Raw genomic sequence first — 26,405 nt, forward strand, 5'->3', positions numbered from 1 at the left:
TATGCACTCATGTATACTTTTTATTTTACATTATTTTGGGTAGAACCAAATGGTGATTATACTTATTCTCATGACTGAACATGTAGATCAAGAAGACATGAGGATGTTGCTCAGTGGTAGAGCATAGGCTTACCATGTTATGAGGCCCTGGATTCAATGCCCAGCAGTGGAAAGAGAGAGAGAGAGAGAGGTAGAATAGGACCTGCAGGTAAGTGGTTTCAGTAATTTTGTAGTGTGAGTTGATCCTGTCAGGAAACATTGGGATGAATAATGTAACACTGTTGTATGATTTTCAGTAGCAAAAGTTCAGAAGAAAGATAAAGCCTGTCAGCAAAAAGCACAGTGGTCCATTCTCATCTGATGGTTGTAAAAGCCTTAAAGATAGTGAGTGTAAAAGAGATGAGGCATAACCATGAGCTCCTGCCTTAGTGTGTCTGTTGGAAGCCTCAAAATGTCACCAGATTTTTCTGCCCTTACTACATTTCTTACCTTGCTTTTTCATCCTTCATATAAATGATGTTTCTAGGCAGTTTCCATTTTAGTTCATATACATTTTGTCATTTATGAAGTTCTTTTTTTTTTTTTCCCTGAGACTGCTTTGGTGTTTTGTTATTTTTTTTTAATTTTATAAATTTTTTTAGTTGTAGATGGACAGAATACCTTTATTTTATTTATTTATGTGGTGCTCAGGATCAAACCCATACCTCCCATGGACGAGGCAAGTGCTCTACCACTGAGCTACAACCCCAGTCCCCTGTTCTATATGCTTCTTTGTCCCAAAAGGGCTAGATCCAGTGGATCTTCTGCAGCTTTTTCTTGGGTCTCTATCCTGTTTCCAGTGGCTTTTGACTGGCCTTCTGCTTCTTTGCTTTTATTTTTTTCTTTTGGTAATGAAGCCAGTCTGTGTTCAGCTATGCAGTTATAGGTCCATTTCCTGGGAAGGGTCTTCGTTCTCCTTTTAGAGATCCTGAAAACTGATTTTTTTCTAACTTAGGAATTCAATAATTCAGAAATGTTTTAGTGAGACAGAGGCCCTAGGGAAGTTACCTGCAGAAATCCTAAATTTGGATTTTCTTCTCTTTTTCTTTCTAAAAATTACAATTTTCTTCTAATTGATGCATAATAATATATTTATAGAGTACAATGATATTTCAATATAAGTATATATAAACTATAATCAGATCACAGTAGTTGACAGAGCCATTGTTTCAAACATTTATCATTTCTTTGCGCTGGGAGCATTCAGAATCCTATTAGCTATTTCATGAGATAGTTAGTTGTTATCAACCATAGTTATCCCACTGTGCTCTTACAGAACATTAGAAGTTATTCCTCCTATCCAGCGGCATCTCTATGAACTATGAACCACCCTCTCTCCATCCCCACCCCCACTCCTTACTCTTCCCTGTCTCTGGTAACCACTATTCTACTTTCTGCTCCTATGAGATCAACTTCATAGTTTTCCACAATGAGTGAGATCACACAGTATTCACTTTCTGTGCCTAGCTTACATCACTGAACAGTGCCCTCCAGTCTCAATCGCAACCTGTGCAGCTGATGGAATTGGTGTCCTTCTTTGTGGAGTGGGCTGGCTACAGAATAAAAGCTAAGAGAAAATGACGGAAAAAAAACCTCACGGTATATGGGAAGTAATTTTGAAAAGTGGGGGCAGGACAGCTTTTCCATCTTAGGGATCGAGCTTCCACACTGGAAAGAGAGATGGAGCCTGCACTTGCTTCATTTACATGGGGGAACATCAAAGGTTTTTCATAAAATGTTCTTTGCCAAATAAGGTAGGAGGTGGGTTGTCCAGTTCCCAACAGGTTACACCCAACTCCTGAACTGTGAGAGTTCTCTCTAGTAGAGCGAAGACAGAGATCTCTTGCCTTGGGCAATCTGATACCCACGGGAGAGCTGGGATAGTTTCCATGGCTCGGTACTGAGTAAAGACCCTTCAAGTAGCTCATGGGTGGCTCTCCACCCTCCAGATCATCCATCTTGACACAAATGACATAATTTCATTCCTTTTCTGACTGAATAATATTCCTCTGTGTGTATATCACATTTTCTTTTTTAAAAATATTTTTAGTTGTAAGTGGATCTTTTTAATTTTATTTATTTACATGCAGTGCTGAGGATTGAACCCAAGGCCTCAACCATGCCAGGCAAGTGCTCTACCATTGAGCCACAACCCCAGCCCCTCACATTTTCTTTATCCATTGGTAGACTGTGATTCCATATCTTGACCCTTATGAATAGTACTACAATAAACACATGAGTGCAAGTATCTCTTCAGCATACTGATTTCTTTCCTTTGGATATAGGTGTAGTGTGGGGTAGTTCTATAGGAACCTCCATACTGTTTCTGTTATGGCTGTATTTAAACTCTCACCAACAGTGTGGAAGGTTCCTTTTTCTCCACATCCTCTCCAGCATTTGTTATTTTTGTCATTCTGTTAATAGCCATTCTAATTTGGGTGAGAAGATCTTTTATTATGGTTTGGATTTGCATCCCTCTGATGATTAGTGATGTTGAGCATCTTGTTAGCCATTTGTGTATCTTCTTTTGAGAAATGGCTATTCAGGTCATTGGTCTGTATTTCATAAAATTTTTTTGTTGTTGAGTTGTTTGAGTTTCTTATAAATTCTAGATTTTAATCTGTTATTGAATGATAATTTACAAATATTTCCCGTCATTCTATAGTTGTTTCTTTACTCTGATTGCTTCCTTTGCTGTGCAGAAGTGTTTTAGTTTGACATAATCCTATTTGTCAATTTTTGCTTTTGTTGCCATGCCTTTGAGATCATATTCAAAAAATCTTTGCCTAGACCAATGTTCTGAAACATTTTACCTGTATTTTTGTCTACTAGTTTCAGATCCTAAATTTAAATCTTTATTCTATTTTGAATTTATTTTTGTATGATTTGAGAGATGGATATCCAGTTTTCCCAGCACCATTTATAGATGAGACTATCATTTCTCCAGTGTAAATTCTTGGTGCCTTAGTTGAAAATCAGTTTGTTGCAAATATGTTGCTTTATCTCTGGGTCCTCTACTCTGTTTCACTGGCCTGTGTGTCTGTTTTTATGCCAGTACTGTGCTGTTTTGGTTACTGTAGCTTTATAGTATGTTTTGAAGTCAGGTATTTTGGTACTTCAAGCTTTGTTCTTTTTTCCAGGATAGCTTTGGCAATTCAGGATCTTTTGTGGTTCTACACCAATTTTAGGAGCATTTTTCTCTCTTTCTGCTAAGAGTGTTCGTGCCAGCCAGGCTTGGCAGCATGCACCTATAATCCCAGCAACTCAGGAGGCTGAGTCAGGAGGATTGCCAGTTCAAAGTCAGCCTCAACAGATTAGTGGGGCACTTAGCAATTCAGTGAGACCCTGTCTCTAACAAAATGTAAAAAAGGACGGGGATGTGGCTCAGTGGTTCAGCGTCCCTTGGTTCAATCCCTAGTACTGGAAAAAAAAAATGTTCATGCCATTTTGATAGGGATTGTTGGTGGTTGTGGTTGTTTTTTCCCTATATTGAATTTTGAGAGGTTTTTAAAAATGCATTTTGGATATGAGTCTGATATCAGTGTATTGGAAATATTTTCTTAGTCTCTGGCTTGCTTTTTTATTTTATTAATGGTATCTTCTGAAGAGGAGATTTGAATTTTGATCAATTTAACTATTTTTTTTCTTTTACGGTTAACATTTTTTGAACCTTAGAAATCTTTGCCTACTCCAGGGTATTAAACATTTTTCTCCTATGAGTTTTATCTTCTTAATTTCTACATTTAGGTCCTTGATCCATTTTCATATTAAATTTTGCATATGACATGAGGTATAAAGATCTGTGGGAGTCCAACCTTGTATGTGACTGAGTTACACTCCCCGGCTGGGTGCTGAGGTGCTCAGTCACAGAAATGTGGCAGAGCTTTCTCCACCCTTCTTGGGCTCGAGGGTCGGTGTCTGGTGCATGGGTGTGTCTTGCTACAGCCCCATGGGTGAAGCTATGCTCACCTGTTCCTTTGTAATATAACCCCTTGCCCTGTTTAGGATAGAATCTTCCATGGAAGTGCCTTGTGTGTGGTCCCTTACTGTGCCCTTGGGTGTGGCCTACCGAAGTGTTAGTGGACATGAAGATAGACTCAGCCCCCTGAAACCTGACCCCTTGCCTCATTTGAATAGTTTCTCCTCAATAAAAGGGGTCATCGAACATGCTCTCTCGATCTCTCTCTTCCTGAGGACCCTTAAGGTCAGAGGAGCTGTCACAGCGACCCCAAAGAAAAAGGTTTTTGTGGGCTGGGGATGTGGCTCAAGCGGTAGCGCACTCGCCTGGCATGTGTGCAGCCCGGGTTCGATCCTCAGCGCCACATACAAACAAAGATGTTGTGTCCGCCGATAACTAAAAAATAAATGTTAAAAAAAAAAGAAAAAGGTATTTGTGTCTCTTGTGTGGTTATTTCGTGCAGCCCAGTCAGCCCAGTTTACCTGGGTGATCCCTGAGCCTTTTAGTTATGAGAACAGAAACCCAGCAGAGATCCAAATTCATTTCTCCCCCATATGAATATCTAATAATCCTTGCAAAAATTTTTGAATTTTTTTTCCCTATTGAATTACTGTGTAGCTCAGTAGTAAAGCACTTGCCCAGCACACGCGAGGCTCTGGGTTCAATCCTCACCATCTTATTTATCTACAACTAAAAATTAAAAAAAAAATAAGTTGATTATATGTGTTAGAGCTATCTTTACTTTCTGTGTTCAGTTTCATTGATCTATATGACTCTGCCAATATCACACTACCATGATCATTGTAATGTTGTAGTAAGCCTTGAAATCAAGTACTATATATCTTCAAACTTTCTTCTTTTTCAAAATTCTTTTGGATATTCAATGTACTTATGATTTTTTTCTCTTTCTGTACTTTTTATTGGTGCAGTATTGTGCATAATGATGGGATTTGTTGTTACATATTTGTATATGCACATAATATAACAATTTGGCCAAATCACTTCCCCATCCCTTCCCTTCTCCCACCCTCTGATCCCTTTCCTCTATTGATCTCCTTTTGATTTTCATGATCCTCACCCACCACCTTTCTTTTCTTTTTTCCTCTCTAGCTTCTACACGAGAGAAAACATACAACCCTTGATCTTCTGAGGAAACTCAGTGTTATTGAATTATTTTGTTTGAAGCTTGCTCTTATAATTCTTTTTGTATATTTCTGGATTTGACTTGCTGATAATTTGGGTCCATTTATGGAACGGATCAGGCAGGTGAGCAAATAGGCCACACCATCCATTTTAGATATGTGGAAAAAGTTTGAGCACATTCAACAGATACTAAATACTTTAATGAAGCCTGCAGTTATACCCACAAATAATCTCTGTTTTTTTCATCTGTCCTTTGAAATGTACTATCACCAGAGACAGCAAATGAATATGTAGGGCAAGGTTTAGAGATGAGTTTGATTAAACCTTGAATTTTTTGAAGTCAGGGGCTTTATCTCATTCATTCAACTAGTGTTAACAAAGGCCCAAATTACAGTGTCTTATACAAATTGAGTTTATTCTTCTCACTCAGGCCTACTACTGCTCTTACTCACAAAAGGCTGCTTCTACCTCACTGCTCTATCAACCAAGGACGTGACCTTAGGTGTTCTCATGGTCTTCACAGACTGTATCCACATTTCAGCAGCGGCAAAATGGAGACAGGGATCTGAAAGAAGAGAAGCAAAGATTGCAGGCCAGCTAGCTTTTAAGGAAGGTACCCAGAAGTTGCCATGACCATGTGCATACCATGTCACCCACTGGAACTTAGTATGTGGTCACAAGTTTTGAGACAGGAGTTTTGGAGAATAAATAGTTGTTTGCTGTTTATTGGGAAATGAAATAGATGTTTACTTAAATGGTTGTTTTTTAAAGTGTAGAAGTTCCTGAATCAAAGTTATTTGCAACTTTTATCTTTCTGAGTTTCCTGGAATAGTAATAATATATTTAAAAAAGACAGTGGAAAAGTCATGTTAACATACACAGTAAGCTGTGTGGGCGTACGTAGTTTTGGTTCTCAATACCTATGTCCTTAGGACCTAGCATGGTGCATGGCACATGATTGTAATAAGTATCTGTGACTAGTATATTACTAGCTCACACTGAGCAGATGCTCATCTGTGCTATACAATATAATAAAGTTTATACATGTAGTATCTTAGTCCTCAGGACAGTCCTGTGAAGTAGCCACTTGTATTATCCCCATTCCATAAAATGGCAGGGACATCAGAAATATGAATCACTAGTTTTATCACACTGTTCCTTGTATTAAGTTCTTACTTGCACAATTTGCAAGTTCCTTTGCAAGTGAGAATGGTAAATTTTAAAAGTGATAACTCTTCCATTATGTGATTCAGTGATCACTGATGTCATGCCATGTACAACTAAAGTCTCATTACCACCAATAGTACATGTCTCTCATTTAGGAAATACTTTGGAAGGAGAATGCTGGATTTCGGAGATCTGGGTTCTAATCTTGGTTCTACCACTCTGAGACCTTGCAGGTCATTCAACTCCAGGCTTCCTCTTCTGTGCTGTTTTTCTTTCATGGACTATAGAATTAACTCTTAAAAGATGTAATATAACATGAATGAATAGCATGCTTGAATATATATGCTCATGTATGCATTAAACATCAAGTGGCTTTGGACAAAAGCTCTGGGTAGATTAAACAGCGGCCCCAGCTAGATGTAGACATGGTTAGGGAAGATTATGTCATTTGAACAAAACTTTGCAAAGATGGCTGTAAAAACTGATGAGGTTATGTGTCAGGGTCAATGGATTGTCAAGGATGTTAAGATACGGTAAGATAGAGCTGTGGAGGCCATTTCATTTCAACGCAAATGTTTCTATCTATACTGATAATGCCCCTGCCAAGTAAAGTGTGTTAATCTGAGAAGGTTCTGAATCCTGGGTAGGCAGCTAAATAAGCTGTGCTTTCTTATGGGGATTCCAGCTGGCTCCACATCACCTATGATCCCTCAGAAGATGGAGTACTTCGAGGTCCTCTTGAAAAGGCCTCAGTTTACTATTGTGAGCACTTTACTTCACTGGCCACTGCTTCCAAAGTACTGAATGACTGATTAGGGATGCAGAGAACCTCTGAAGCTACAAATTATTTCCACATGGTTTGGCATTTCCCATTAAGATGAATGTTTCTCTCTCTCTCCCCCTATACCCCTCTCTTACTAGCTGCTTTTTCTGTCCTCTAGGCATTTCAAAACATGGAGGGGCATAGAAAAATCATGTACTAATGTTGTTCAATTACCTTTATCAAAACTACTCTCAAGCTAGGTATGCTGGCATAGTGACACATACCTTTAGTCCCAGCACTCAGGATGCTGAGGTAGGAGGATCATTCGACCCCAAGAATTCAAGACCCTTCTGGGCAACATAGCTAGACTCTGGCTCAAAAACAAAACCCATTTTCAGAGGCTCAATAGAAGTACTGAGCACTGGACCTGATGCTGGAGTTGGAAAGGGCATGTCTCTGGGATAGCCAAAAAGGAAGGGTTGAAGTAGCGTTAAGAGCTTTGGGATAGAAATGTGAGTCTTGGTAGCTAAACTGTTTCTTCCTTATCTGGGAAGGAAACGAGGTGTTGGGGGGTGGATGTGGGGTCTGTGCAGAGGAGGGGATTTCCTCATCCCTGTTTCTGATGGGTTTGCAGAGTGGGGGAAAGGGTACACAGTCACTCCTCACAGTTTGACAAAAGGGTGGTCTACTGTACGGCTGTAACCTTGGTTGGCATTTTTGGTCCTGGCAAGGAGAGCTACCCCTTCCCCTGGGTGATCACAGCATCACTGAAGCTATTCAGGAAAGGTGAGTGCAGGAAGGGCGGGGAGAGGAGGTAGGGGGTGGGATGAAGAACAAATTTCAAACTACCTACCTCTGTACCATGCCAAGTCCTGGGTTAGATATGTTTGCATGTGTTGTCTCATTTATTCCTTACTCTGGTGCTGCAAATGCTAAAATTACAGACATGCATCCTTTAATGACAGAAATGTGTTGTCAGGTTGTGTGAACAGAGTACACTTACGCATACCTGAATAATGTAGCTTACTCCATACCTGAGTTGTAAGGCAAGAGCCTGGGCTACAGGAAGTGTAGAGTATGATCCTAAATTGGATAGTGTAGGTCACTGTAGCACAATGTAAGTATTTTATGTATCTAAACATAGCTAAACATAGATAAGGTACAGTAAAATACAATATAAAAGATTAAAAAATGGTACTTCTGCATAGGGCACTTACCAGGAAAGGAGCATGCAGGCCTGGAAGTTGCTCTGGGTGAGTGAGGGAGGGGGAGTGAATGTGAAGGCCGAGCACACTGCTGTACATAATTGTAGCCTTAGAAACACCATGTGCTTAGGCTATATTACTTTAGAATTTTTTTCTTCCACAATAAATTAAACTTACTAAAACATTTTACTTTGTAAACTGTTTTTTTAAATTGTTGACTCTTGTAATAACACTCAGCTTAAAACACAAATATATCGTACAGCTATACAAAAATATTTTCTTTCTTCCTTTTCTTTTTTGCAGTGCTGACTTGAACCCAGAGCTTCACACATGCTAGGCAAGTGTCATCCATAAGCATCCCCCAGCCTTATTTTCTTTATATCCTTATTCTATGAGCTTTTTTCTATTTTAAATTCTTTTATTTTTACTTTTTAAACTTGTTTTAAGACATACAAACACATTTTAGCCCAAGCCTGTACAGGGTCACCACTATCACTATCTTCCACCTCCACTCTGGTCCCACTGGAAGTTCTTCAGGGCAGTAACATGCATCTTCTTCTGGAACAAACCTGTTTTACCATTCTTTTTTTTTTAATCAGTGGGAAGAGTTCACTGTAAAATAATGATTGTAAAGTATAATAAATCCACAAACCAGTAACTTAGTGGTTTATTATCAAGTATTATGTACTGAACATAATTGTATGTGCAGTGCAGTGCAGTGGGTTTGTTTACACCAGCATTACCACATACATGAGTAATGTGTGATTCTTCAGCCTCACCAAGACTCTGATGTCACTGGGCAACAGGATTTTTCAGCTCTGTTGTTTAATGGAGCAACTGTTGTATGTGGCCCTTTGTTGACTGAAATGTAGTTGTGTGGCCTGTGAATATAGTTCCTGTTTTTTGCAGATGAGGACAGTGAAATAGAACTCAGGTGGTAGAGCCAGGTTCAAATCCTTGTCGGATTTCCAGGATTCTTTTTTGTAGAGAGAGAGCAATAGAAATCTCAGGATTTCAACAGGGTGTAAACAGCCCTCCCCGAAAGATGGTTCTGGTGTAGCAGTTGATAACCTGTGTCCATGAAGGGCTTTTTATCCCCTGCTACCTCCTATAAAGCTAATCGGTTCCCACTTGACCTGTGGGTCTCTGCCTCATGCTGGACACCTGACCCTCCTGAGTGGACTTCGATAAACAAAGTTTAATGTGTTTTACCTCTTTTTGCCTTTTATAGATGGATCTGTCTGTAGAAACCCTCTTTAGCTTCATGCAGGAACGCCAGAAAAGATATGCGAAATATGCTGAGCAGATCCAGAAAGTCAACGAAATGTCTGCCATCCTCCGCCGCATACAGATGGGCATCGACCAGACGGTGCCGCTGATGGAAAGGCTCAACAGCATGCTGCCCGAGAGCGAGCGGCTAGAGCCCTTCAGCATGAAGCCGGAGCGAGAGCTCAAGCTATAGCACTGCTGGTTCCCGCCTGCTAGGCTGCTTTTAGGAGGCAGAGAAGCCAGTAACCCAGAGGACATTTGGAGCCCAAGTCCTATGGTATGACCAAGGCCTGAAGCTGGTACAAGGTCTGCCACTGCATGGACTGCCACTGCCAGCATGGACTGTCTTTGCCCTTCTCCTTCCCTTGATGCGAATGCCCTCTGTGAAACAAACAGAACTGATTCTTGGTGATAACTGAAGTTGGAACATTACTAGAAATTGTTTTAAATGCTGCATGGAGAGTTATTTTTTGTTTTCTTTTTTTTATTGACAGTATATATATTCTAGTGTAGCTACTGGAGTGGAAACATAGAAAAAAGGGAGAAAAATTTTTTACGAAGCTATGTGTCTTCAGTGCCCTTGTGAAATTTTACTCAGGCTCTGGGTTATGGGTTATAAACATGAAAAAAAAAAATCCAGATCTTTGTGTTCTTACTGTTTCCATCCCACTTCCGTCACATCAAGTCTAAATTGAGAATTCCCTCTTCCTGTCCTGATGGAACACCGCCTTTCTTGTTGTCTACCAGGTTGTGGTGTCCCTTACATTTCATCATCAGAAAATGAAGACTCCCTTTCTCCACCTTCTAGAGATTCGTCTCATTGATTATTGGTTTCCTTGACGTAGGCATAGTTTAGGTTTCTACTATTACATCAACACAGGGAGGACTCGTTTTTGTTTTAACCATTATTTTAAAAAATTTTTAATTATACATGGACACAATACCTTTATTTTTGTTTTTACATGGTGCTGATGATTGAACCCAGTGCCTCATGCACGCCAGGCGAGCGCTCTACCACTGAGCTACAACTTCAGCCCTAACCATCATTTTTTTAAAAAATAACTTTTATTGGGTTGAGGCTGTAGCTCAGTGGCAGAGTGCTTGCCTAGCATGCATGAGGCACTGAGTTTGATCCTGAGCACCATCTTAAAAAAAATAAAGGCATTCTGTCCACTTTACAATTTTTTTTTTAATAACATTTATGTGGTGCTGAGGATCGAACTTAGTGCCTCACACGTGCTAGTGCTAGGCAAAAGCTCTACCTCTGAGCCACAACCCAGCCCCTCCTTCCCCTAGATGTGGGCAGCAGCCGCGCCCCCAGCTCCTCCAGCTCCCGTAGAACTCCGCCTTTGGTATTCTAAATTTTAGATCAGGTGTAAGTATTAGCTTTTCTTTCAGGTCACCTGTAGCAGTGAGGATGAAGGCTTAGACAAGGAGACCGCCAACTTGGGTTCTGGTGAGAGGTGTGAGCCTTCAGTTTATTGTTTGGAGGCCTCAGTTGTCCACACTCTTCCCCCATTAGGACCTACATTCCTTCCCAACTCACAATCTTCCTGTGCTCAGATGAAGCAGAAACAGCCAACAAAGACTATCTTCTCAGCTTCTAGAACTGCTTCAGGTCAAACCCTTTGAACCTCATATTCTATATCATTCCTAGTGGTTTTTTTCGTAACTGAACCCCAACTGGTACCATAACATTACTCTTCAATATTTTACTTTTTTCTAATAGATTCTGGGAATTTGATTTTTATTTCAAGAAACTGTGATGGGTCTTTCTTGGTTAGTACTCAGTGACCTACCTGGCCACTACAGGATCCTCCAGGGTTGGTAAGTCAGCTTGGAGTTGTGAGAGATCTGGGTGGAAGTTTCTAGCCTCGACTGGTAAGCCATTTGGTTTCCTTGAGCCTGTATTATACTTTGGATTTTAAACGTCCCCCAAAGGTCCACATGCTCAAGCTTGTTTGCCTACAAATGGCAGTATTGGGAGGTGGGGGAGTTTTTAGGGAGGTGGGAACCTAACAGAAGGAAATTAGATCATTGGTGGCGCGTGCTTGAAGAGCTATTGGGGACGTCGGCCTTTCTCACACTCTTTTTCTTCCCGAATGCCATGAAGTGAACAGGTCTTCACCACCACATGCTCACAGACCCAAAACAACAGGGTCAAACGACTATGGACTGAAACCATAAGCCAAAGTAAGTCTTTCCTCCTCATAAATTACGTCAGGTGGAGCCGGGGTTGTGGCTCAGTGGCAGAGTGCTTTCCTAGCATGTATGAGGCACTGGGTTTGACCCTCAGCACCACATAAGATAGATAAAATAAAGGTCAACAACTAAAAAATATTTTTAAATTATGTTGGGCATTTTAGAGAGATGAAAAGCTGACATACCAACCTTTTCCTTCTGGCAAGTCTGCAGTTCTAAAAACTAAATATTTAGCAGCAATGAAGAACATTTCTCTTGTCTGAGCAATAGTCCTGAGTCTTAATATATTATCTCTTTGGACACTCAGGGATCACTCTAAATATTCTGCCATTTTTCATATCAGAAATCTAGACCTTCCCTATTTCCCTCTTAGTTTTTTTCTTTTATTTGTTCTTAATTATATATAACAGTAGAATGGATTTTGACATGTACATACATGGAGAATAACTTCCCATTTTTGTGATTGTGCATGAGGTGGAGTTACACTGGTTCATATTGAACATGTTTTTATTTTTAGTTGTCAAACTAGTCCTCCAAATTCAGAGCTCCCAAAGAAAAGCTTCCTTCCTTTTAATTATAAATTAGGTATTGACTGTCTCTTAAAAGAGCCTATTTTGCTTGTCTATCAATCTGTTCATCTGTACTTATGACGACTGTAAAAAGGCTACTGTACTACATAGTTTTATTAGGTGAATTAGGTCAGTAGAAGCTGGCCTTCACCCTTTGTGCGTATAAATTTATAATATGTGAGTTGTAAAGTTGGGAGCAGAAAATATTCAAAGAAAAAGACCTTACACATTAGTGGTTAATGTCAGAAAAACAAAACCTGACAACAGTATTTAAAATACCAGTGAACATTTTGAAGCTAAAAATTTTTTTGTCATCTTGTCCCAGAACACTCTGCCCTTCACAAACTGTCTTTATGGATACACAAGACTCCAATTTGGCCATATTTGTCTCCACATCTCAGAAACCTTCCCTATTTCCCCCTGGTTTTTGTCTAATTGTAGGTGTCAGATCCAAACCAGCCCTCTCCCAGCTGTTCGTGTGTTCTCTAAACGCCTCTAGCTCTACCTTTAAGTAAGTGAACAGTTGGCTTGACCTTCAGGCCTTCTCAAGATCTAAGCCTTTTCACCCGAAGCCTCTTATACAAACACTTGTTGTTCTACTACCCTCCATCTCTGGAGACAGTTATTTCATATTCCCTTTATTCTTCTATCCCACCCATTTTTTCCCTACAATGTCCTCACCAAGGCACGGCTGGTATTGGCCTACCCTGTCTAGTCCTCCTTACTTTCAAATTTTCTTAAGTCCAACTGCAACTTACTCAGGAACCTTTTACAGTTCACTTTAGTGAGGTTACCTTGTGAGTCTTTTTTAGTCATTCCATCAGCTGCACTAAGGTAAGTAGTTCATTCCTATAAGGCATGATTTTTACTGCACTAATGAGCATATCCAGTGTCACAGGCTGAGAGGTAGGCCATTAGAGTACCCATGGCAAGGATGGAATAGATCCTCTGTTATGATTCCTCCATTTTTCCTGAAAGAATTACAAAGTCATTAATTTTATTTTTCTTCCAAAATCAATCAAAATATTTACCAAGTCTTTGGTTTCTACAGTGTAGTGTGCCTTAGGTATACACAGAAAGAAGGCAGCCAATGATATGTTAGCCAGTGATCCAGTATTCTGTGTGAATGGTAGTAGATGATATATCTGACACTATCACCACTTTATTTTGAGCTAAACCTTATTCGAGAATAGCAGGACAGGTTCCACCACACTCTCCTTTGACAACTTGGATGATGCTATTTGTCAATTTTACAGCTGCAAAGAAAGGTCCTTCCTCATATTTATGTATAAACAGGTACCAGTTTTGATTTTATTTCATCATATTAACATACATGACACATCAAAATGAGAAATGCACAATTTAACCATTCAACAGGTTGCCTTGATCCAAAAGAACACTATATTCATATTAAACATTTATACAGTCTTTCTACCTAACTTTACAAATGTCCTAAATCAATTTCCAGCATTTCTCACACAGAAGCCTATTTTAACTCTTTAAAATCACCATTCTGTATCATCCTAGTAGACTCCAGGGGTTCCCCTGTGATTCCATGCTGAAGAGAACCAGCCTCCACATCACCCACAGACCCGAGCAGCTCCAGGACTTGCCTTGGAGGCTGCCCCTTCGGCATGGTAATCTTGATTCCGAGAACTGATTATTGGACATAACTGATCAAGGACTGACAGTTGTAGTGTATGACTATATCACAGTTACAGGAAGGAGGGGGGACCATAGCCAACAGAAACCCTAAATGACACAAGGCGAATTTTTCCCCAAAGATCTATTGAACCTAAGTCCCCCAAGCCTCCTGAAACACTTAGCGATGGAGCTATTGCTTTCATTTCTTAAAAAATGTTTGACAGATGTAACCAGATTCTGGAAGCGGGGAACTGTTAAACATTCGGTGTGTGTATACACAACACACCAAAAATTACTGTGTGAAACCTTGAGAATATCTGATTACATAAAAGATTTAAATGCGTATATAAAAACTCAGATCATTTCACAGAAATTTGTCAGTACAGTAATAATGTACTCCCTATGCAGTTCATGCTCTTTTGTGTCCATTTTATACCCAATCATAGCACATTATTTGTACATAACCAGTATGTCTGTGAAGCTCATAATCCCCATGATCAAGCCAGTCAGTTCTGAATCGTTATTCTGTGCTGGTTTTAGCAGTCACCATAGGAAACAAATCACAGCCTAGTCCAAGGAATATCCATTTCTCAAACATAGAAAAACCTGAGATATAAGTCAGCAACTAGCTACACTTACAGTAAAGGAAAGAACAATAACACCTGTCCCACTTCCCACCCCCCCCAAAAAAGCTGCTGACATGAATTAAGGCTTCAAAAGAGGCCCATACCGTAGTTGATAAAACATAAGCCAAGAAATTTAAAAGCAGATACATACTATCACTTGTGTACTTGTTCTAATTACCTTCTATTTTCAGCTGCCAGGATTGATTCCATACAGTGATTGTAGGTCAAGGACTGAGAAACCATCTTGGTCTTTTTCCATCTTGATATGCCCCTTTTACTAAAAACATGCCAGGGATAGTTTTCAAAATAGCTTGGCTATGGCTTTCCACTCTGCTCACAACTGAACAAAATTCAACAGCCTTCTTCTCACCTTCCTAAACTGTTTTACTGAGTATTCCTTGCTTCCTAAAGCCTCTCTCAACTCTATTAGTACATTTAAAAGTATGAGGAGATTTTAGAAATACCACCCTCATCACATGCCAAGAGGAGATGTGCTATCAAGGAAATAAGTTTCCTGTTTCTCCTCAGCATTTTTTTTAACCTTCTTAATATTTCTGTAGTTTCCCCCCCTAGGTGGTTTCCTATAAAATTCTTCCTGTTGTTACATTTTTACAAACTGGACCCATGCAATGAAATAAATGGAAAATATCTACTTTGGCTGAGAACTTGAAGGATCTGTCACTCTGCTATGAACCCAGACAATTCACATTTGACTTTAAACCAAGTTAATCTTTAATAATTAAAGGATTAACAATCCCATTTTAAACATTTCTTTGATTCATAAAAGGGAGGTAGACTTGTTTAGCCTCCCAATCTTGGCTTAAATCATTATACTGCCAGATTCCTAGCTAAGGTGGATCCTAGATGGTTTCTCTTCTCTTTCTTAATAAAGCTGAAAAGAAGAAAACAACCTACTCCATCCAGGCCCAATTGGAATTTTGTGCATAGAGAGTTTTAAATTGTTCTGAAAAGTATGACTAGCTACCAACCTATTCACAATGCCTAGAAAACGGGCTCCCAGATATGGTAGTGGTGAAAGCCCCGACTGTCCTGTCTGAGGTACTGGGTTTATTCTAAAGTAGATCTGGGCGAGGCCCCTAATGGTCCATGCAGCAGAATGATGCTTATGTTACTCAGCTGTCAGGTGAGCTTGGATTTGTGAATCAGTTTGGATAAGATCATTTCTCTTGGATTTAACCATTAGGTTCTGTCCCTAAGAGGTCTACCCACCCGACCCACCAGTGGCTCAGTCTCAGCACTAAGGTGCACTATGGAAGGGACTGGACAAAGACAAATATTTGAGATCTCATTGTAGCACAACGTGAAAATGGTACAGGATTTTGTCCTCTGACATCAAATAAAGTTGCTTCTGTAGGAGCAATAAATGTGCAATTCATGGAATACAAGTTGGTTCCTCTGGTTAGGGGGATTCTAACATCTGCCCTTCCACTTTTCTTGAGAGAAATATTAGCTCATCTCTCAAATGCAGATGCTAAGAGAACAACTGTGTTGATCCACCTTTTGCTTTTACACCACAGCTCCATTTTCCAAAATATATATGTATGTACATATATATATTTCAGATTTACAGGGAATATTTTTGTGGAAAAAAAAACCCAATAGAAGTCACAAGTGTCTTTCTTCTCAGGAGACCTCAATGATTTCCATGCTGCCTGAAAAGCTAGACTGACTGCCCACTTTCCCCAGCTCTTCCCGCGACCTGTTCTCTGACATGATGCTCTCTCCAAATTCCATTTGGCAGCTTCTACGTTTAAACTGCTTTTCAAAGGGGCTCTCTTCGTGCCAGCTCCGCCGTGAGTCAGCTCTGTCACTTGGCTTCTGCCGTCTGCGCACAGAATAGACTTGGTCACTGCAAGTGGGCAGCTGGCTACAGCTGTAGGCAGAATAACTGGCACTGCCTCCATAGATGGCTGAAGCAGAGTAAAAGTGAGAGGACTCTGTGGCAAAATACCAACTATTGGTCAAGGAGGGGGTAGAGGTCTGGGGAGCCAAGATATCTGAGTGCCAGCCCTTGAGGCCCAGCCCAGCAGCAGACTTGGTGAGGTGTTGCTGGCTGGTGGAAAGGCCGAAGAGGAAGTTGGTATGGTAATTGTCCTCCACACTCCCACTTCGATGCAGTGGAGATAAGAAGGACCTTTGGGTGCCACTGTTGCTGGTTCTTACTGAGTGTAGTCGCTTGCTCTCTGAAGGCCTGGTGGTCTGGGGCTTCTTAAGGATGTGGGCTTCCTCCTTATCTGGGCTGGTTTCTGGAGTCTGCTCTGACACTTCCTGAACTGGGGAGAACTGGCATAGCTTGTTGGTCCCATCCAGAGTAGTTGAAGGTTTGTAGTATTCCAAAGCATCTTCTGATGAGGAGAAACCATGTAAGGATGCTGCCATGCTGGCTGAATATGAAACTGATTTAATATCCAGAGAGAAGGAACGCTTGAGCTTATTGCTGTCTTCCAGCTTGTCAGAGGACAGGTGGAGCCCATTGAGTGCCTGTACCAGTGGACTGTCCTCTAACAGCGATGGCTGTAGGCTGGGCGCACTGGCAGGATGCACAGGCCTTTGCCCTGCTGCCTCTGAGGTAGCACAGTCAGCAAAGGGTGGACTGAGGGATGTCTCACTTTTCTGTCCACCCTCCGAGACTGCAGGGACAGGTTCATTTGGCTTTTCCAGGTGCAGCAGCTTGAGTTTGCTCTTTGGCCCTGATGCTCCAGTCTGGTTCTTAATCTTCTTTTCATAGTCAAGGAGCTGGCCCAGAAAATTGAAGTTTGGAGATATAGTAGGTCTTTTTTCTTTCACAAATCTATGGAGAGAGGAAAAATCAAAAACTGAATTTTATACTACACTTTATCTTAAGAATATTAAGTGAGTAAACAAGAGGGGTTTATTAGACCTTCCTAAATACTTTGGAAGATGACTGGTTTACAAGTTCAGAGAGATGCCTCAAGATGGAGAATATAAAGGACTTCTGTGCTGAGGGAACTCTGACTCTGGGGGCATACTAGAGAGAGAGGGTGCCAGGCCCAAAAGCTCTATAGTTTTAGCCTTATTATTTTTAATGGCTCAAGACTTCCAATGCAATTGATAAGAGGGGATTTCTTTGGCTACAACCAATGAAATCCCGCCACAACACACACTGGTACAACCAAAAGAAGTACAGTGTAATGGTCATTTGCCAGCTTTAATTTTCCAATATTATCCCTTCAATGTCCCCATGGTCATTTCAAGACATTTCACATTTTAATGACCAAAAAAAAAAAAAAAAAGTATCAGATGGTCAAAGCACCTAATTCTGAGTTCCATTTTTTTGTACTCTGCACGACAGAATAACCAACCACAAAGTGGTATCTGGGGGCTAAGTATTATGCTGATGCCCTAAATTATTTATTCAATCTTCAAACCTACCCTAATCAGTGGGTGCCATTATCCCCATCATGAGGGTACATAAATCTTGGACTTGCCTAAAATCACATAGCTACTAACTGATGATACTGGGTCCATTTTTGTAATATGTTAAAGATTCATCAAGGGGTCAAAACTATGAATAAGTAGCTTTTATGTTTCACTGAGGAAACAAAGGCTCTTAAATGTAATAGAAAAATTCTTCAATGGCACCAGAACTTCATGAATCAATTACCTGTCAGATGCTGCAAAAAGTAAAACTACACAGAAAATCTGCATACAAATAAAGAATAAGAAAAATTAAAAACTCCATAGAAATCAAGTAATCTAAAGCAAATTAACAAAGCTAGAAATAACCAGTTCAACTATAGTTTAAATATTAATGTAGGGTCCTTGTGCTAAGACTTCCTCATGTGATACAATGGTGAGGACTCTGGTTTCTGCATGGAGCAGGACAATGTCAGGCGCAAAGCCTGAATGAAGGAGAGGAATCTGGTGTAGGTAGACAAGGGCCCATCCATACCTGTCTCCTGCCTCAAAAGACAAGCTGGGCTGCTCATTGCCTGCCTTCCCTTTTGAGAAAATAGGAGCCAGCGCAACCTGGTCAAAACTACACATTGCAAAATCTGGCCAGCTAGGATGTAGGAAATTAGTGAATGTATTTGATGGTTATTTGGTTTTACACTTGCCTATATTTGTCTTTTTCCTCATAGCAATACAAAGTTTGAAGCAGAGTATATTCTACTGGAGGGGTTTTTTTTTCCTTCATAAATACATTAGAACAAATGATACTTCTCCGATGAAAGAAAGGAATAAGCTCTCTGCTTGGTGTTTTTCCTTAAATTTAAAAGGTAGCTGAGGATGAATCTGACACGTTAGGGCAGAATGAATGCTAACTGATAAAACTGCATTCTTTTCAATCTTTGCAAGACCATTTAAAAATCCACAGAAACCTGAAAAGAGAGTGACTAAAATAATCACAATTTGCTTTAATCTGCTTTTCTACTCATCTCTTTGTGTTTCAGGGCAAATGAAAAGCCCACTCACACAAGACATGTTCTTGTCCTCACCTGTAAGCCTCATCTAAAGACATGTCCATCCTCTTCATGATGTAGGCGATGGCAATGGTGGCGGAGCGAGAGATCCCTGCTAAACAGTGCACTAGGACGCATCCATTGGAAGCTTTTGCTTTCTCTGTATGAGTCAAATTCAAGAAAGTTAACAATTTAGTTCAGCAAAATGGAAATTTTGTTTCCATTTGTTTACTCAAGGTCTTATTAGCCTGAAAACCTCAAAGCAAATCTTTTCTATTCACATTATATCTACTCTTTCAATATTCTTTTTGAAGTCAGGGAAGATAATTTCCTCACCATTGTTATACAATGGATGGTTAAGGTCCACAAGCATTAATAAGCAACATGTCACTAACTCAGGTTACCTGACACTTATTTCAGTATTTTTTACCATATATTTTTTTCCATTATTATTTTAATAAATTTTCCTGGATATGATTCCTGCATTACATGATTCTACTTGCTTAGTGTAGAAATTTTCAGAAATACAGAAAAGTATATAAAGAAAATAAGAACCACCTAACTCCACACCTAAGATAACTAACAATTTGTTTACTCATATTATTTGACACACGTTTTCCTCCCAACTATGAGATTTTAGGGGTGGGGGAGGGTAACTGGGGATTGAATTCAGGGACACTCAACCACTGAGCCACATTCCCCAGCCCTATTTTGTATTTTATTTAGAGACAGGGGCTCACTGAGTTGCTTAGTGCCTCCTCTGGCTTTGAACTCCCGATCTTCCTGCCTCAGCCTCCGGAGCCACTGGATAGGATTGTGCCACCGAGCCTGGCTGATAATTTTTTAAAAAATATATTTGCATTTCAAATAATGTATGACACACATTACTACTGAGAAAGGAGGAAAGTGAGGGAGAGACTAGATCATAATGCAAGATGCCAGACCAAGTGAGTTTTTTTTTCTTTTCTTTTTTGCTATGCTGGAAATTAAACCTAGGGCCTCAAACACTCAAAGCTAGCAACTGGCCACTAATCTACATTCCCAGCCCAAATATTTTTTTTAAATGCCGAGACTTGTCAGACATGAGAGTACACACCTGTGATCTCATCTACATGGGAGGCAGGAGGGTCCCAAATTCAAGACCAGCCTGGGCAATTTAGTAAGATTCTGTCTCAAAATAAAAATTTTTAAAAAGGGCCGAGGATGTAGCTCAGTGCTAGAGTACTTGCCTAGCATGAATGAGAGCTCTGGGTTCAATCCCCATACCACACAGGCACACCCCCCCCAAATAAATAAATTAATACATAATAAAATTCATGAGTTCTCCATTTAGGAAATTTTACCGTGTGTCATAAAATGGCTCAACTTTATTTGCTGAATTTAAGAAGAAAACTATGCATAGCTAGATGGGGTTTACCAGGTCACTTTAATGAGGACAAACAGAACTTTTATCCCTTCCTTGACACCCAGGAGTTACTGTCCTTTATCGCTTTACTTCCCCCAAAACATGGCAGAAGGACTCAGAGACACTTTTAGTGCTGTCATTTCTCATTGTTAAGGGGCTTAAAAAAACGTAAATGTGGAAGTAGGTTAGGTTATCCCATATGACCTGGAAGCAACCAACATTCTACGCAGTACTATGACTGTCTCAAGTCTTTTTATTATTTTTTATAATATTTTTTGTAGGTGGACACAATAACTTTATTTTGTCTATTTAGTTTTTTTATGTGGTGCTGGGGATCAGACCTAGTGCCTCATGCATGCTAGGCAAGCAATCTACCACTAAGCCACAACCCCAGCCCTGACTGTCTCAATTCTAAACAATTACATGTGTGCTTCTTTCTTAAAGCTGTTGCCAGGGAGCTACATTCTTCCCTTTCATTTTTATTTTAGTTGAAAACTACCAAAAGTTACCAAAACTATGTTAAAATTATTAGAATTAACAAATATGTAAGAAACCAGCTCCAGCACTGCCTATGTCACAAATATTTCACATTTCTTCTAGATATCATTTATTCATTATGTATCCAACAATCTAGGATGAATAGGCAGCAACTTCAGCTTCCGTTCTAGATAGGAAACCAAACAGTAAAACAATAACAAATGACAACAATGGAACACTGAAACAAAGAACCAAGTGCTAAACAAAATAATAATAAACCTGTATATATAAAGTCTCTAGTTCTCTTTGCTCTACTGTACAGTGCTTACCCTACACTACTCTGTATGCCCCCTTTTGCCTTGGCTGCTAAAAGCTAAATTTTTCATTTAATTTCAAAAAGAAACAGTAATTCAGATTCTCTATCAGTTATTGCACTTTTCCTACTCCAGTATTACTTGATTCTTGCACTTTTATCTGTACCACCTTAATGTGTATATGAATATGTGCATCTTTTTATCCCAATCTCTTATTGTAAACTACTCTAATACTGATTAGAAGTAGGCTTAAGGTTTTGAATGTTGATCATAGTCTCATCTGGAAAACTAGACTATGAGGACCTAGAATGGTCTTGCCTCTATAATACTAGACATAGTACATATACAGTTAGTACTGGCAGATTGATAAATAAGAAATCTTCATAAAAGTTTTGAAAAAGGGCTGGACGTAGTGGCACATGCCTGTAACCCCAGCAACTCCACAGGCTGAGGCAGGAGGATTACAAGGTCAAGACCAGCACAGCAAGACCCTGTCTCAAAATAAAAAATAAAAAGGGCTGGGGATAAGGCTCAGTGGTTAAGTACCCCTGGGTTCATTACCCCAGTACAAAAAAAAAAAAAAAAAAAAAAGGCTAGAAGGAAATAAACAATGACAGTAACATATGTGTTATAACGTTGAGGTTATAGGTTTCCTTTTCTGTTTTTCAAACATTGTTTTTATAACCACAACTCTCTTGATATATATGAATGATATATTGTCAAGGGATCTTTATTTTTTATGTTTATATGTGATGCTGAGAATCGAACCCAGTGCCTCACACATGCTAGGCAAGTGCTCTACCACTGAGCTACATCCCCGCCCTCTTGATACATTTTTAAAAATCAAATTAAGAAATGCTTATAGGGCTGGGGATGTGGCTCAAGCGGTAGCGTGCTCGCCTGGCAAGCGTGCGGCCCGGGTTCGATCCTCAGCACCACATACAAACAAAGATGTTGTGTCTGCCAAAACCTAAAAAATAATAAATATTAAAAATTCTCTCTCTTCTCTTTCTCTTAAAAAAGAAAAAAGAAATGCTTATACTGGAGTGGGGTTCATTAGCATACAGTTCTTGGCAGACATGAGTGCTAAACTAAGGCTTAAAGCAAAGGAAGAAATACACACAGACCTGACAAAGAGAAGGGAAAAGTGTGCAGGAAAGCCCTGTGATGGGCTGAACAAAGTGCCCAGAAAACAGTCTGCCTTGGTTGGCACTCACAAGCTGTATGAGAAATAACCAGAAGATTTCACAGGTGGGGAGCAGCTGCAGGAGGGTCTCTTGGGAATGTTAGGCTAAAGGATGTAATTTTTATGTAGGAAACCAAAGAGCCTCTTGCAAGTTCCTGAATAGGGAACAAGAAGGCAGTGATGGTGTCAATGGAAATAGAAATGGCACACTAGCACTACAGAAATTCAGGAATAAAATTTACACTAAACAAGGAGAAAGGGTCACAAATAAAGAGAGGGGGCATAAGAAAGGAGGAAATTCTCATTACATTATTAAAATATTAGCTGGATGAGGTGGCTCATGACTATTCAGATGGCTGAGGTGACAGGAATTATTGCTCAAGCCCACGAGTTCAAGACCAGCTTTGGGTAATGCAGCAAGACCCCACCTCAAAAGCAAAACAAACAAAAAAAAGCCAACCAAACTAAAAATATTTACTTAAAGCCAACTAGGAGCCAAGTACTTTGCAAGGTATTTAATACACATATATTATCTACTTTAATTCTTCAGCATCACAATAAGGTAGTTTCCAGTTCAGGAAATAGGCACACAAGCATGACCTCCATGTTGGGGACTGAACCCAAGGATGCTCTATCACTGAGCTACATCCCCTACCCTTTTTTACTTTCAGAGAGGCTCTTCCAAAGTTTCCAAGGATGGCCTCAAACTTGAAGTCCTCAGGCATATAAGTTTTAAGCAATTTACTCCAAACTACTAACTATTAACTAAGGGAAGCCAGACTCAAATACTGATAGTTAGGCTCTAAAGTACATGATTTTAATCACCTTGCCTTGGTGCAAAGTCATAAGTTTGGTGTGAGTGAGTTGGGCGGGGGGAGGCAAGGAGACAGTGAGGAGGGAGCAGGGGCATCCAGATGCACTAGAGGGTACCTCATGAGAACTTTGCTACTGCTGCCTACATTGACTAAAAATAAAATATAAAGCTCCATGAAAACCCGAGTCCTTCCACCAAACCCAGAGACTTGCTGAAATTTAATCTAAATAACAAGAGAAAAATCAAGATATTGTGTCTAGGTATAGGGGTACATCTTCTAATTACATAGTCTATCATGACTAACCATGGCATCAAGTACCATGGAGAAGACAAATAGCAATTACAGTGAATATGAAAAAAATGAGATTTTTGCCTTCAATTATTTGAGTGGGATAGGGTAGTGGCTCACCTAAATAGAACCAAGCAAATAAGTGTGTTTGTTTGTGTACATTTAACCAATTGAAACATGGTAAAGTTCCTTTTGCATAAATGAAAAGTGGCATGATGATCCCAATCCCTCCCATGAAAGAAGAAAATAAATTGGGAGTAAAGTTACTCATATTCTCTTTTTTATGAATTCCTCCCAAATGTAGGCATTGTTATGACTTAACAGAATCAGGTTCTCCTCTTGATAGATCCTGAGATCATACTTTTAGCTGAAATTAGAGCGAAATGAATCTGGATCAATATGACATGTGTTGGCAGCATTAATCATTATTATTATTTTTCTAAAGCAGCAGAAGGTGAATGCTATGCTGAAGACATTTCCTAGAAGTATAATGAGAGAGTATTAATTTGGGGAATTTTCTCTGATTATTTTAATGGGAGTGGTCATAGTCATTTATCTTTAGTTATCTCACAGAACGAGTCCTAATTGAATACAGAAACTCTTGGCAATCTGGAAAACTTGAGAAAAGATAACTATTTCAGAATTACCCAAAGCTCCAATAGCATTACCTAGAAAATCCCTCTCCTAGATGATAAAATATAGTGGGGACTTAATTTGCATCATTTCTCTTTTTTAAAGAAACTAGTTCTTTTATTTTTTTATTTTTTTATTTTTTTTAAAGAGAGAGTGAGAGAGAGAAAGATAGAATTTTTAATATTTATTTTTAGTTTTTGGCGGACACAACATCTTTGTTTGTATGTGGTGCTGAGGATCGAACCCAGCGAGCGCGCTACCGCTTGAGCCACATCCCCAGCCCTAGTTCTTTTATTTTTAACTACAGTAACCAATTCAGAGTATTTCAGTGTGGATTAGAGTGCTCAAACAGATGTGACTATAGGGGGTGAGCAACAAAAATTCCTCACATGGACATTAAGGGTCAACACCTTATTATGCTGCTCACTAGGGAGCAGTTTTCTCCTCTGTTCAGCCTCTCCACACAAACCACACTTTAAAAACATATCACTGATTACCACCAATACACTTGATCCTGCAGGACCATAAGGTCACAAAAGCAACAAGGACTTATAGAAATTCTGAATTTGAAGCAGAATGTGGAGGAAACAGAATGTGTGTGAATTTTATTAGACCCACAACTACTTGAAAATATTGCCACTTGGATTGAGGCTCAGATATCTTGTGACATGTAAGAGATTCTAAATGTACTAGGATTTTTTTTATCCTCCATCAGATTTGACTTTTCCCTGGGGAAAAGAGCAGCAAGGCAATAGGGAATATCATCAAAGTTTCCCAAAGTGTTTTACAGGATTTGAAAAAGTTGCGTGTGTAAGATTTAATTCCAAAAGTTTAACTAATTTTTTAAATTATTTATTTTAATTAGGCATATATGACAGCAGAATGAATTTTGATTTATTGTACATAACTGCAGCACAACTTTTCATTTCTCTGGTTGTACAAGATGTAGCATCGCATCATATGTGCAGTCATACATGTACCATCTTTCCTAGCCCCATCCCCCCTCTCCACCCCTCCCTCCCCTTTGCCCAAAGTTCTTTCATTTTTCCCATGCCCCCCCCCAATATGGATCACCATCCATTTATCAGAGAGAACATTCAGCTTTTAGTTTTTGGGGATTGGCTTACTTCACTTAGCATGATATTCTCCAACTCCATCCATTTACCTACAAATGCCATAATTTTATTCTCTTTTAATGCTCAGTAATATTTCATTCTGTACATATACCACAGTTTCTTTATCCACTCATCTATAGAAGGGCACCTTGGTTGCTTCCACAGTTTAGCTACTGTGAATTGAGCTGCTATGAACACTGATGTGTCTGCATTACTATAATAGCAGGCTGATTTTAAGTCCTTTGGGTATAGACTGAGGAGTGGGATAGATGGGTCAAATGGTGGTTCCATTCCAAGTTTTCTAAGGAATCTCCATACTGCTTTCCAAAGCAGTTGCACCAATTTGCAGTCCCACCAGCAATGTATGAATATGCCTTTTCCCCTACATTCTTGCCAACACTTATTGTTTCTATTCTTAATAACTGCCATTCTGACTGGCATGAGATAAAATCTTAGTTTTGATTCGCATTTCTCTAAATAACTAGAGGTGTTGAACATTTTTTCATATATTTGTTGATAGATTGTATATCTTCTTCTGAGAAGTGTCTATTCAGCTCCTTAGACCATTTATTGATTGGGTTGTTTTCTTTGGCATTAAGTTTTTTGAGTTCTTTATATATCCTGAAGATTAGTGCTCTATCTGATGTGCATGTGGCAAAAATTTCTCCCCAAATGTAGGCTCTCTCTTCAAACTCATTGTTTCTTTTGCTAAGAAGAAGCTTTTTCGTTTAAGTCCATCCTATTTATTAATTCTTGATTTTATTTCTTGCGCTTTAGGAGTCTTGTTAAGGCAAGGCCTACTTTTTCTAAGGTCTCTGGACTAATTCCTAGGTCCTTGATCCACTCTGAGTTGAGTGTTGTGTGTGGTGAGAGATAGAAGTTTATTTTCATTTTTTTCTTTAATTTTTATTGTTGGTTGTTCAAAACATTACATAGTTCTTGACATATCATATTTCACACTTTGATTCAAGTGGGTTATGAACTCCCATTTTTACCCCGTATACAGATTGCAGCATCACATCAGTTACACATCCACATTTTTACATAATGCCATATTAGTAACTGTTGTATTCTGCTGCCTTTCCTATCCTCTACTATCCCCCATCCCCTCCCCTCCCATCTTCTCTCTCTACCCCATCTAC

General features: G+C 39.5%; 2 protein-coding genes across 5 annotated transcripts in view; one reads left to right on the forward strand and one right to left on the reverse strand.

The window, feature by feature from the left end:
- Positions 1-10,178, forward strand: part of BORCS5 (BLOC-1 related complex subunit 5) — a 117,762-nt gene extending 107,584 nt beyond the window's left edge. For 2 of the 4 annotated variants that reach the window (XM_081310682.1, XM_081310683.1), the window contains exon 4: positions 9,507-10,178. In XM_081310682.1, coding sequence (XP_081166808.1) covers positions 9,507-9,737 — 231 coding nt within the window. In that variant the 3' untranslated portion in view covers positions 9,738-10,178. Of the gene's footprint in view, positions 1-5,107; positions 5,264-8,578; positions 8,613-9,506 lie in introns of all 4 variants that reach the window. The other 2 variants (XR_014024141.1, XM_081310684.1) reach the window with 2 other exon arrangements.
- A 3,426-nt stretch (positions 10,179-13,604) lies between these two features.
- Positions 13,605-26,405, reverse strand: part of DUSP16 (dual specificity phosphatase 16) — a 93,418-nt gene continuing 80,617 nt past the window's right edge. Inside the window, exons 6-7 of the mRNA XM_081311329.1 lie at positions 19,067-19,190; positions 13,605-17,397 (exon numbers count right to left, since the gene is read on the reverse strand). Coding sequence (XP_081167455.1) covers positions 16,230-17,397; positions 19,067-19,190 — 1,292 coding nt within the window. The 3' untranslated portion in view covers positions 13,605-16,229. The remainder of the gene's footprint in view (positions 17,398-19,066; positions 19,191-26,405) is intronic.

This window comes from Spermophilus citellus (assembly GCF_964194105.1).
Source record: "Spermophilus citellus genome assembly, chromosome: 10".
Lineage (NCBI taxonomy): Eukaryota > Metazoa > Chordata > Mammalia > Rodentia > Sciuridae > Spermophilus > Spermophilus citellus.